General features: G+C 16.2%; 2 protein-coding genes across 2 annotated transcripts, besides 8 other annotated features; both read right to left on the reverse strand. All coding sequences in view use genetic code 6, as the record gives it.

Annotated features, from left to right (window-relative positions):
- The first annotated feature begins 922 nt into the window (after window positions 1-922).
- Window positions 923-995: a microsatellite.
- A 1,472-nt stretch (window positions 996-2,467) lies between these two features.
- Window positions 2,468-2,516: a microsatellite.
- Window positions 2,517-2,714: 198 nt separating this feature from the next.
- On the reverse strand, window positions 2,715-6,200 carry IMG5_165180 (hypothetical protein; the record flags this gene model as incomplete). The annotated part of the gene is made up of 7 exons (XM_004030197.1): window positions 2,715-2,960; window positions 3,022-3,118; window positions 3,179-3,304; window positions 3,832-3,928; window positions 3,978-5,590; window positions 5,694-5,848; window positions 5,905-6,200. 7 exons carry the CDS (start codon window positions 6,198-6,200, stop codon window positions 2,837-2,839), a joined length of 2,508 nt encoding a protein of 835 aa, XP_004030245.1. The 3' UTR covers window positions 2,715-2,836.
- Window positions 3,403-3,468: a microsatellite.
- Window positions 3,945-3,974: a microsatellite.
- Window positions 6,201-8,754: 2,554 nt separating the features above from the next.
- IMG5_165190 (hypothetical protein) lies at window positions 8,755-9,715 on the reverse strand (the record flags this gene model as incomplete). The annotated part of the gene is made up of 4 exons (XM_004030198.1): window positions 8,755-8,787; window positions 8,959-9,286; window positions 9,347-9,513; window positions 9,566-9,715. The coding sequence occupies 4 exons, from the start codon at window positions 9,713-9,715 to the stop codon at window positions 8,755-8,757; spliced, it is 678 nt and encodes a 225-aa protein (XP_004030246.1).
- Window positions 9,716-9,835: 120 nt separating this feature from the next.
- Window positions 9,836-9,942: a microsatellite.
- Window positions 9,838-9,978: a microsatellite.
- Window positions 9,979-10,210: 232 nt separating this feature from the next.
- Window positions 10,211-10,242: a microsatellite.
- A 1,261-nt stretch (window positions 10,243-11,503) lies between these two features.
- Window positions 11,504-11,580: a microsatellite.
- Window positions 11,581-12,462: the final 882 nt, after the last annotated feature.

The following is a 12,462-nucleotide window of genomic DNA, read 5'->3' on the forward strand; positions in this document are numbered from 1 at the left end:
ATATATATTTATTAATATTAGCTAAAATAGTAATATAAATATGTTATTTAACTTTTAAATTATAAAATGTATATTTATAAACTAACAAAAATAAATAATCATAAGTTTAAAAAAAAGTAATAATATTAAACATAAGTTCTAATAAAAAATGTTAAACATAAAGCAAAAACACGATGAGCTCTTAAGTAATTCTGTATTTAAAAGATAAAAAATGATAATGGATATGATTGAACTAAACAAAAATGAAGAAGTGAATGCTATTAATTATTAATAATAAATGAATAAACAAAAGATAATATTTTATAAAAGTTAGAAAGATAAAGATGTTCTTAAATAAAACTTTTAAAAAATCTTAAAACTAAATATATTGTAAAAAGGTTAGAATATAGACTATGATAATCTTGTAAAAAACATACCTGATACATTATTAAATGACTAATTCAAATCAAAAGTTGAAAGAGCATAATATCTAAATTCTAAATAAAAACATAATAATTATATCCATTAATATTTAAAAAAATAAAATTCAAAAATAGAGTAAACGTATCAAAAGGTCTAAAATTTTGAAAAAGATTTTGTTTAAACTCCATGTAATTAATTATGTAAATAAATTAAGATGAGCTTTAACTAAAAATAGCAAGATAAAAATAAAATTAAAAGACTTTATACTTAATAAGTTAATGATTTTAATTAAAATAAAAGAAGTTCTACTACTAGTACATTTAGATTAAGCACTATGATAGAAGATAGTAATTCTATAAATAAAGCCTTGGAAATAAACAAAAATAATGATAACATGTATAACTTTTAGAAACATCGTAAATTAAAATACTCTAAAACAAATAAATTTGCTTGATTAATCTAATTTAAATTTAGATTTAATATTTTCTTTAAACTCTATATGATTTTATTACTTTTATCAAATTTTTATATATTAATAAAAAAATTATATTTTTAATAATTTATGTAGATTAATAATACTAAAATTAATTTTTTTAAAAAAAAAAAATCTGCTTTTCAATTAAATTGTTATAAATATTAATTTAAATTAATATTATAATTAGTATTCTGTTGTTTTATTTTTATTTTTAAACCAAAAGAAAACAGATTAAGCAAATGTAAACATAAAAAAGCTTATTGATTATTAAATATATGTTAAAACCAAAATATATTTGTAAAAAAAGAAAATATAATTTATTACTAAGACAAAAAATTTCATTTCTTAAAATTTTCTGGAAAAATAAATTTTCTATTATAAGCATCATCATTAAGTAACATTTGATTTTGTAATTCATTTCTAATAGTATTAAAAGGTATCATTTATTATTATTCCATTAAAAAAGCTCCGTCTAAAGTTTTATAAAGTTCCATAAAATTAGAACATATTAAAAAAAAGAAAATAAGCCAAGGAATTTATCTAATAAGATATCTAAAAAAAATTCCAAAGTCAAAAACTGCTAAATCTTTTTCAAGAATAGTTAAATATTTATTTTAGAATTCTTCTAAAGACATTTCTTCAAATATTTTTTTTGTTAAAATAAGTTCGTTTTCATTAAATCCTTCTCTTTTCTCATCTGGTTATTCCTTTTTTACTTTTCTTCCTATTGCATATAATTATTTTTTATTTGTATCAATGATAATATCTTTATCTTCTGGAATATTATTTATATCAATATCTTCTAATAAAATACTATTCTAAGGTAAAACATCAATAAAACCTAATTTTATTTAATGTATTTCCCCATTTTCTTTTCCTCCTAATAGTTGATTATCAATAATATTGACTTTTTAAATATTTATGCGTTCGTCTTATAAATCTATTTTCCCTTCAGAAAGAATTTATAGAGCTAAAGGATTATCTTTTAATTGTAATTCTGACTTTTAATTGATTTAAAGTCCAGATTCTGACTAAAATAATTACTTTGCTTAATTTGATGTTTATTAAAATTTAATTTGAGTAGGATTATTTGTATAATCATTAACTAATAATTGGCTTTTTTCTTCAAAAACAAGTTCTTATTTCACTTCAAAAATTGATTTTGAAACTTATTATTGTTATTATTATACATCTTGTTGAAAAATCTGATTTTTTTATTAATTTTATTCTAATTATTTTAAACTTTAATTGTTAATATTTGTAAAGTGTCGAATATTTTTCATATTTTTTATTAATATTTTTCTTAAAATCATTTTTATGTATTTATTATATATATATATTTTTTTTCTTAGTAATAAATTAAAACATTACTTAGTTAATTTATTTATTTAGTTTTTTTTTTTTATATTTAATTAAAAGAAATACTATTTTTTTTTTTAATTTAATATAAAAAAAAGCCTCAATAAATTACTATATTTTTAACTTATAAATCTTGTTTTATTGAAAGTTTTTAATCCTAAAATATTTATACCATTTAATAAAAAAAAATTCATTTAGGTCGGGATAAATTTATTAAAATTTTTATAAATCAAAATTACAAATAAAATATAAAAAATTCGAAATTAGATATAATAAATTAATAATGTATATGTTTTGTAATAATATGTTTATTTAATAACTAATTTATAAAATATGCTTTTTAGTTGTTTTGATAATAAATTTAAAAGAAACTTGAAATATAAATCTTTTATTAAACTAGACATCATATTTTATATTCAAAGTTTAAATAATATATATATATATATATATAATAAAAAAAAACTAAATAAAGTATTAAATTTATTTATGAAAACTGTTTAAATAATTATCTATTTATTAATTTGAACAAATAAAATAGGCAATTACAAATAAACATTATTTATTGTATGTTTAATATAAAATAAAAAATAAAAAATATGATCACCAGTTGGGGTCCTTCTTACCAACTTTTTATTTTTTAATTTAAGCAGCATCTAAGAAAACAACAGTTTTACATCTTTTAATTGGTGTAACTCTTTTAGTTTTGCATTTTGTGCAATCAAACCTTTTTAAAAATAATTTTAAATTCATTTTTCTTTAGTTTAATATTGTATATATATAATTACTTAAGAGCAACTTTCTTAGTTGTTTTTGCTTTCTTTCTGAAAATAGGTTTGCTTTAACCACCATAACCTGCTTACTTCATGTCGTAACGTCTTCTACCTAAAAATATTTTTTATTAAAAACTATGTCAAATAAAATATATATATATAGTTATTAAACCTTAAGAATGAGTTGATTCTTTAGATTTTTTGTATTAAGATACTTTGTGAACTTAATGGGCATTGCATTTTTTACAGTATGTTTTTCTAGTTTTAGGAATCTATACCATTTCTGTTTTTGATAATACTTATTTTTAATATTATTATTTTAATTAATATGATTTCTTATTATAAAGTAATAAGGTATTAAATTTATATTAATTTAATTTGGCTTTTAAGAATTAAATATAAATATAAATATATATATATATATAAATATATATATTTATATATATATATATATATATATATTATTTTAATATTTTAATAATAAAATAGTTAATCATTTAAGTAATAAAATTTACATAAGTAATATCAATTTTATTCTTAATCATATTATTTGAAAAAAAAATTATTTGAAAAATATAAATATTGATAATCATTTTTGAATTATGTATTTAAATCCTTTCCAATTAGTAGGTGCTAAATAGTCAAATTTACTTATATAATTCATTATATTTTTAGTTGGTCCATCATAAGGATTAATCAATCTAGCTTCCTACATATAACTATTACTTTTAGTCCATTCTCCTTTAAAATAATATAACATACCTTGATTATAAGCTTCTAAGAATTATTTATCTTTAATATAAGCTAAGCTTAAATCTTTATTACTTTGAATATAAATATTTATATCCCATATATTTTCGCCAGAAAGAACACTATTCATAATATCAATGATTTCTTATTTTTTAAATTACGAAATTAGAAACTTTTAAAATAGATTAAAAAAAATAAAAAAATAAAAAAATAAAAAATACTTTATCATATTTAGTTAGAGTATCGTCTTATTGTTTACTTTCAGGTAAATTCCCACAATCTAAATCTAATGTATAAATATTAAACGATTCTTAATTTTCTTTAAAAGTAATTCTATCAATATTTCTTGTTACTTCTTACATTGAGCTCGATAAAATTTTATGCATTTATTCTGAAATAATTAAGGGAACTCCATACTATTAACTGACTCCTTCTAATCTAGAAGCCATAGTAACATTTTAACTAATATAGGTCGCATCTATTTTGAAATAAGATCCAATAGGTCCTTCAATGCTCCAACCAACATGTAATCCAATACCTAATTCAACTTTTTGATTTAGTATCCTTCTGTCATTTTTGAAAGCAAGAATTTTTGGTTCTCTATGCATTTTTACAATAGTTTTAAGAAAAGAAATAAGCGAGAAATCCGCAAGTAAATTGATATATGTTAAATCATTAAAGTTTACAATTTTTTCGTTTTCTTCTCCAAAACTATATTTATCATTTTAAATTTTCCAAACAACCAAAAAAGATTCTCCTCCGTTTCTATTCGCTCCCCCAAAATATCGATCAACCATACAATGGAGAATATCAGCTATATTATTTACAAAAATGAGTACATCTTCTTATAAAGCTTCTGTAATTTCCATAAAATTTCGAATTTTGCAGAAACCATAAATTGCACATTACTTCTTACCTTCAACTAAAGCTTCGAAATCTCCTGTCTAAGAAATATTTTTTGTTATTATTTCTGCTCCTGCATCTCCGAATCCTAGAGCTAGAAGAAATCCAATTTTAACAATAGCGTTTTCTATAATAAAAGTTTCATATTATTAATTATCATTTTCAAATAAATTTTTTAAATTTTCTTCTTTCCAATGTATTGGATTTTTAGTTATTTAAATTACTTTATTTCTCATTCTTTCTATAGGTCCTATAGCTAAATCGTTAACATCTTTAGAAAATAAAATTGAGCCAATAGTAAGGACAAAACAAACAAAAATAGTTCTTCCAATCGAAAGATATGAATTCAAAACTGATATAGAATGTGTATTTAGGAAACCTTAAATTAAAAGGTCATCTTCATTTTCTATTTTTTATAAAAAATTTATTTCTTCCAATTATTCTGGATGATTTTATTTGTATTTCTCTACATCTAAAATATAGCCGATTCCTTATTTTTCTTCAGTACGCAATCCTTCAATATTGTCATTATAAGTTTCAATATAAGATAAAGGCACTCTGAAATAAACAATAGGAGTTGATAAACTTTAATGCTAATTTATAATATCTTAAAATTACTGTTTTATCTAATCAATAGTAGTCTTTTCTTCAATTATCATTTTTATTTGTTAAGTTGCTAAATCCATACTCATAGGTAACTCGTAAAAATATTCAGCAGAAAATAAAGGCATTAAAAATAATAAAAGTAATACTATAATAATTACTCTTTTTGTAGTTAAATCTGATAATATTATTGATACTCGAGATTCTTTAGACAGTGTTGAATTCTTATTTTAAAAAAATTAAAAAAAATTAAATATATAAATTTATATTAACTTCATTCTATTATCTAAGTATTATAGGCTCTTTTTTTTCTTTAGAAGTAGTATTACTAATTATTTAAGGAATCGACTCTTTAGTTATGAATTCTCCATTTAGCTAAGGGTTTATTTCTCGATTTTCTTTAAAAGTTAGAGGAATTATTTTAGTTATACTACTGTTTTTCCGTTATTACAAAAAATTTTTTTTTTTTTTTTTTCTTTCTTCAATTTTCTATTTATAATTTTAGCTTTACTAATTATTTTTTGAAGCTGCTTTATATAGTTTGACTATTCTTATTAATTTAATTATTCTGATAATTCTTCCTGTTCTTTTTTAAATTAAAAATAATATCAAACTAATATTATAAAATAAAGTAAAAAATACCTAGAACCTACCCTAGATGATCTTCCTGCTTTAGCTAAAGAAGCGGCATTCGAAGCAGAATCAAAAAAAATAATTTAATTTAAAATTTATAAATCGAATATTAAAGATAATGTAGAAAGAGTATCTAACCAAAAAAAAAAGGAAAGCCAGTAATTTTATTTTGCTAAAACAGCTAAAATTATTTCAAAAGTGAATAAACTTATACAAGCAAATATAATTCCATCATATATAATGTCTTAACTTTTTGCACTTGTAATTACACGAATATCATCTCCAAATAATGCTTATAAGGTCATAATATTGATAATTATATTAAAAATTGTATTATTTAATATTTTTATTAAAAAAGGAAATTTTTCAACTCTTTTGTTTTCTTTTTCTAATTCATTGAATATATTTAATGACATTTTTTTTCTTTGTTATCTGTTTACTAGACCCTTTTCTTAAGATTCTTAAATTATTACAGATATCCTTTAAGGCTTTCGATTTTTGCCTTACCGACCTTATAAATTAGTTAATTAAATCATTGTATTTGAAAGTAAATTAGGTCTATTTTTTAAAAAAATTAATAAATTCATATATTTTTATTAACTATAACTTTGATTGATTCTTATTTTGAACATTATTTTCTTTATTTTTTTAATAAATTTTTTAATAATAAAAAATAATTTTACAACTCAGTATCATTGTTTTTTAGTTTTATTTTTATTATAAAAAAATTGAATTTTGACTTTTAAAAATATTATTATCTTAATGGTTTTACATTACTTATTCCTATATTTATTTAGTACTAATAAATTATGTTTTTGGATGTGCTTAAATATTTTCTTTATTTTATTATAACTTTTCTGCATTTATTATAGGCTCTTAACCACGAAGAATAAAAATCTCCGACATATTTATGTTTCAATATTTATTTTTTTCTTAAAAAATAAATTTCTTTTAATTTTATTTTTTTAAAAATTAAAATATTAGAAAATATAAAATAAAATTAATTAATTAACAATTAAACTTTATAAAATTAGTTTTATTTAAATAATAACTAAAGTTAAAAATAATTTAATAATTAAACAAAGCTCTAATTAAATAAGGTAATTTTCAAAAAAATTAAAAATTCTTAATTAAATACATTATATTTATAAAGCTTTTTTTTAATTGTTCGTTATAAAAAAATATATGTTTTTTATAATTTTTAATAAGTATATAGTAAATGAGAGTTTATTTAATTCAAGGATATATAAATTTTTTAAAATTATAATTTTATGCCTTTTCAATTAGTTAAAAGTTAATACTTATAATCAATTTTTTTTATTACTAGATTATATAATTTTATTGGTCTTTTTTTTTATTAAAAAATTATCAATATATAATAATAATTAATAAATAAATACAGATTAATAATTTAAAAAAATTAGGAATATCTTCTAATGGAATAAAAATTTTATAATTTATAATAAATATAATTTTATACTTTTAATGAGTTATTTTAAAAGCAAAACTTAAATATAGAAAATAAAAGGCAGGCTATATACATAATAAAACCAGAGGGCAAATATTTTTAAAACCGTGTGTCATTTTTTAAATACAAAATAAGTTTTTTTTATTGTAAGCTTAACTAAGATAATTTTTTTAAACACAGGCTATTTTTTTAAAAAAATAATATGCCTTTAATTAGAAATATTTTTTAATATAGATTCTTTTTCATTAAAAGTAAATTGTATTTATTTTATTAATTAAAAGCAGATTTAATATTTAAATAAGAATTTGAAAGAATAAATGTAATTCTAATTTTTATTATATGTTTTTATAATGTGTAAAAACTTTAAATTATGAAATATAAATTCAACGATTTTAAAAGTGTTTAAAATCTATCATTATCTATTTCTAAAAAAAAGAATCTGCCGGATTATTTCAACAGAATGTAATGAATCAACTTTTATAACCTATTATCTAATTCACTATATACTTAGGTACTTTTGGATTTTAGTAAAAAAAAAATTAAATTAAAATAAATATAAAAAAATTTCAATGAATAGTAAAACTAAAAAACTATAAATATTTTAACACAGATAACCTATAATACTCGATATTGATACTTTCTAAAATTTTAGTGTTTTAATAGTTAAAAACAATATAATTTTATAATTATTTTAGATATATATTAGTTATAAAATATATCAATTATTAAATAAGTGTACTTAGATTATTTAGATATATTAATATTACTTGTTCATATTTTTTCTGTAATTATTTTTAAAAACTCAATCAATAAAAAAAAAATCTATTAATCAATTATTTTTTATGTTTATTGAGGTTTTTTAAAAAAATTAGAGAAATTATAAATAAACATATCAACAAATAAAATTTTTCTAATAATTTAAATAAAAATTATAAACGTATTATAACATATTACAATGTCAGCCGATATTTAAAACAATTTGATAGTAGCAATATTTAAAAAAAGTACTTGCAACAAAATTAATTAGTCCATATTATTTTAAATGTTTTACTGATACCGATACTAGCAAATATTTATAAAATGGTATTGACAGATATTGATACATTTACATTTTAATATATATAAATTCAAAAGGTGAAAAATAAGAAATTATATGAATTGTAAATTTATATATAAGAAATTTTTAAATATTTTTTTTAATATTTATAACAAACATGCTAAATTTATAGATATAGTTTATCAATACACATTTTCTGAAAAAAAAAAATATATTGATTAAAATCAATTAACTTCATAGCCCCAAAATTGTTTTTTCAAAACCGCTTTGTTTAAAGTGTTTAATGAGAACTTATGGCATAAATGAAAAATATTTATATTTAAAATAAACATAATCATATTTCTTCACCAAAAGGATCATCAAAGTACTTTTAATTATTAATTAATGTTTAAAATTTTTAGTGCACTTTTACTTATTATATTTTTTTTTTGTTAATCTGTATAAAAATAATTTAATTTAATAAATTAATAATGCTTTTTATTTATTTATATATTGTATAAAATAAAAAACATAGTAAATAAAAGTGAACATAAAATACTTGCATGTTTTCAAATATTTTAAAATAAATTAAAGTAAAAATCTCCTTTTAACCTTAAAATTTCATTAGTTATTCCAGAAAAAAATCCAACAACAGCAGAAAAAGGAAGACATAAATATTCTTCTTGAATAAATTTTGATTTTATTTCATAAAAACTTTAATCTTCTATATCAAGTACAGAGAAAATAAAACCATAAAAGAACCCCATAAAAATACTTATAAAGACTATAATATTTATTTATTTTGGAGTTTCAATTATATTTTTTAATAATACTTTTAAAATATTCCTAATAAAAAATTAAAAAAGTCAACAATACAAATTACGCAACTGAAATTTAAAGAAATAGATATAATTATATAAATAGGCGTTTTTACTAAAAAATTATACTTGACGAACCATCTTTCTTCTAAAAAAAAGCAAAATAATCCTGATAAAATTATAATACAAGAAAAAATAAATACAAAAGGTTTTCTTTCTTCGGCTATATCATTTTCATATTCAAATATACTATTTATTAAAAAAAATCCAAATAATATTAAAACCATTCCAAAATACTTTTTTTTATTTTATTTATTAATAAAAGATAAATATTAATATTAATTTAACAAATGCGAAAATAATATTAAATGTGATTTCTAATAAACATGCATTTACTAAAAAACCTAAAATAATGCATGTAAAACTTCCTACTATACCAGATAAAATATAATTTTAAGAATCTTAAATATCAAATTAATTATAAATATTAGACAGCATTAGCAAATAATAAATAATAATATAAAAATTAAATTTTTAAATGTATATGTGTAATATATAAATAAATTTAAATAATTAAAATATATATTATTTAATTATCAAATAAAATTGTTTTACATAATTTATTATTTATTTATTTTTTTATTTATTTTTTTATTTATTTTTTTATTTATTTTTTTATTTTTTTATTAAATTATTTATTTATTTATTTATTTATTTATTCATTTTAGATTTTATTATTATTATTTTTTTTTATTACTATTAATGTTTTTTTTAATTTTTTTTTTTTTTTTACTTAATATATATATATTTTAACTAACATTAATTTCTCTTTTTATTTTATTTATTTTTTATATAATTTTTTTTTTTCTTATTTCATTATTAAATAAATTACTTTTATTTATATTTTTTTCTGTATATAAATAATACAATAGTTTTATTTTTTCTGATTTACTCATATTTAAGAAAAATCAGTAGTTTTTTTTATAAGCTTTATTTTTTATTATTTTTTTTTTTTATTTTTTTTTAATTATAATTTATGTATTATCTTTTTTTACATTATTATTAAGACCAACAACCTTCTTAAGTTTATTTTAGCTAATTTTAATTTAATTTATATACATAAAGTATTTAGATAACATTAATTTATTTATGGTCTTTTTAAATACATTTTTATTTTATGTTAATTTATGATTTATATTTATCCAATGATGATATTATTTTGCTTAATTTTATTTATAACAAATATAATATAATTCAATTAAAAAAAATTATATTTTAAAAATTTTAAAATATATATAATCTTTTTTTTTAAATACGTTTTAAAACTTTATTTTTTATACTTATTATAAATATTTTAATATTATTTTTAATATCACAGTTTTATTTTTTAATATTTTATAAATATTATTTAAATAATAAAAAATGTTTATTAGAAAAAACTGTTTTTCATATATAATAATATTATTAAGTACATTATATAAATTCGTATTTTTATTTATAATAATATTTTATTTTAATTCAAGTTTTCTTTTTTAGAACATTTTAATTAGAATTATAAAATAAAGAATTAAATGATATCTAACTTTAAAATTAAAATCGATATTAATAGTAATAAAGTAAAAAATTGATATAAATATATTATTATTAATAAAATAAAAGAAGCTTTTAGTATTTCTAATTAAATAGAAAAATAAAACTCATTCAAGTAATTTGTAGAAAAGATAAATCATATTACAAAATATTGTATTCTTTAAATAATGTGTAAATAATATTAATTTGTCATTATTTTTTATATAATATATAATAATATATTTAATGATTTAATCAAAATTATATTGCATTTGAAAAATTATTATTATTTTAAAATAAGAAATTGATGAAAATGATTAACATCTTATAAATTTTGTATAAATTAATGTTTTAGCTATATTTTCTATTGCAATTTTTTTAGTTTTAACTTAATATTTATTGGCATTTGTAATTATTTTTTAAAAAAGCATAAAAATATAATAATTTTATTTTTTATAAAATTATTAAAGGCAAAAAAATGTAAAATAATAACTAGTGAAATAAGATAAGCAAAAGAATATCAATTATAATTAGAGTAAAATAATATAAATTAAAATCTGTGATAAAAATATTTAAATTAATTATTTTATATATTTCAAAATTGATTATTTCTATCATAATCATAAATAAAAAAATATAAAAAATTTTAATATATTAATTAATAAAATTAACAATAAATTAAAATAAAAAAATATAAAATATTTATACAAATTTATGAATAAATATATAAATAAAAAATATAATTAATATATTAATACATATATAAAATAAATAAATAAATTAAAAAATAAATATTTAAAATTTTATTTATTATATGCAAATAAACAAATATTATATTTTGATTTGATATATAATATTTAAAAATATTTTAAAATCATATATATATAATTTATTCGATATTTTTTATTTTTATCATAATTAAATATATCCATTTTTTAAATAAATTAAAATTTATTAAAAAAAATATAATATCAAACTAATTTTATTAATAATGAGTGCTAAATACGAAAATATGTTTATTATTTTAATTTCATTAAATTACTAATATTATGTAAATAAAAATAAAAAAATTTAAACTAAAAGTTATATTGTGAATTAATTAGTACGATAAAAATATCTCTGTTAATTTTATCATATTTATATTTTTGAATTTGAAATAATAAAACTTTAATGTTTGTTTCGATAACATTTAAAATTTAAACTATAATATTCAAATATTATATTAGAGAATTAATAAATATTTACATGATTAATAAATATAAAATAGTTGAAAATTTGTAAGTATGTCAAGAAAAAATTAAAATGAAATATTTATCAAAAGTATAAAAAGATAATATGATTAATATAATAATAATTTGATAACTGAAATTTTTTGTTATAAAAGATATATATAATTATTATACAAAGAAATATGCTGAAATCAAGCTTATCTCAGAATTTAAAATTTAAAAATAAAGTTAAGTAATTAATTAAATTTAAATAAAAAGATATGTATTTATAACTTTTTTGATAATATATATATTTTAATTTACATTGTTAATTCAATTATAAATTTTTCCTTAAAAATAATTTTATTTTATAGTTATGTTATATACTAATTAAAAATAACATGTTTATTTTTGTAAAAAAATTATTTATATATTTTTTAAAAATAAGTTTATTTAAATTTTTATATA

The sequence above is a fragment of the Ichthyophthirius multifiliis genome (genome assembly GCF_000220395.1).
Source record: "Ichthyophthirius multifiliis unplaced genomic scaffold scaff_1120509251234, whole genome shotgun sequence".
Lineage (NCBI taxonomy): Eukaryota > Ciliophora > Oligohymenophorea > Hymenostomatida > Ichthyophthirius > Ichthyophthirius multifiliis.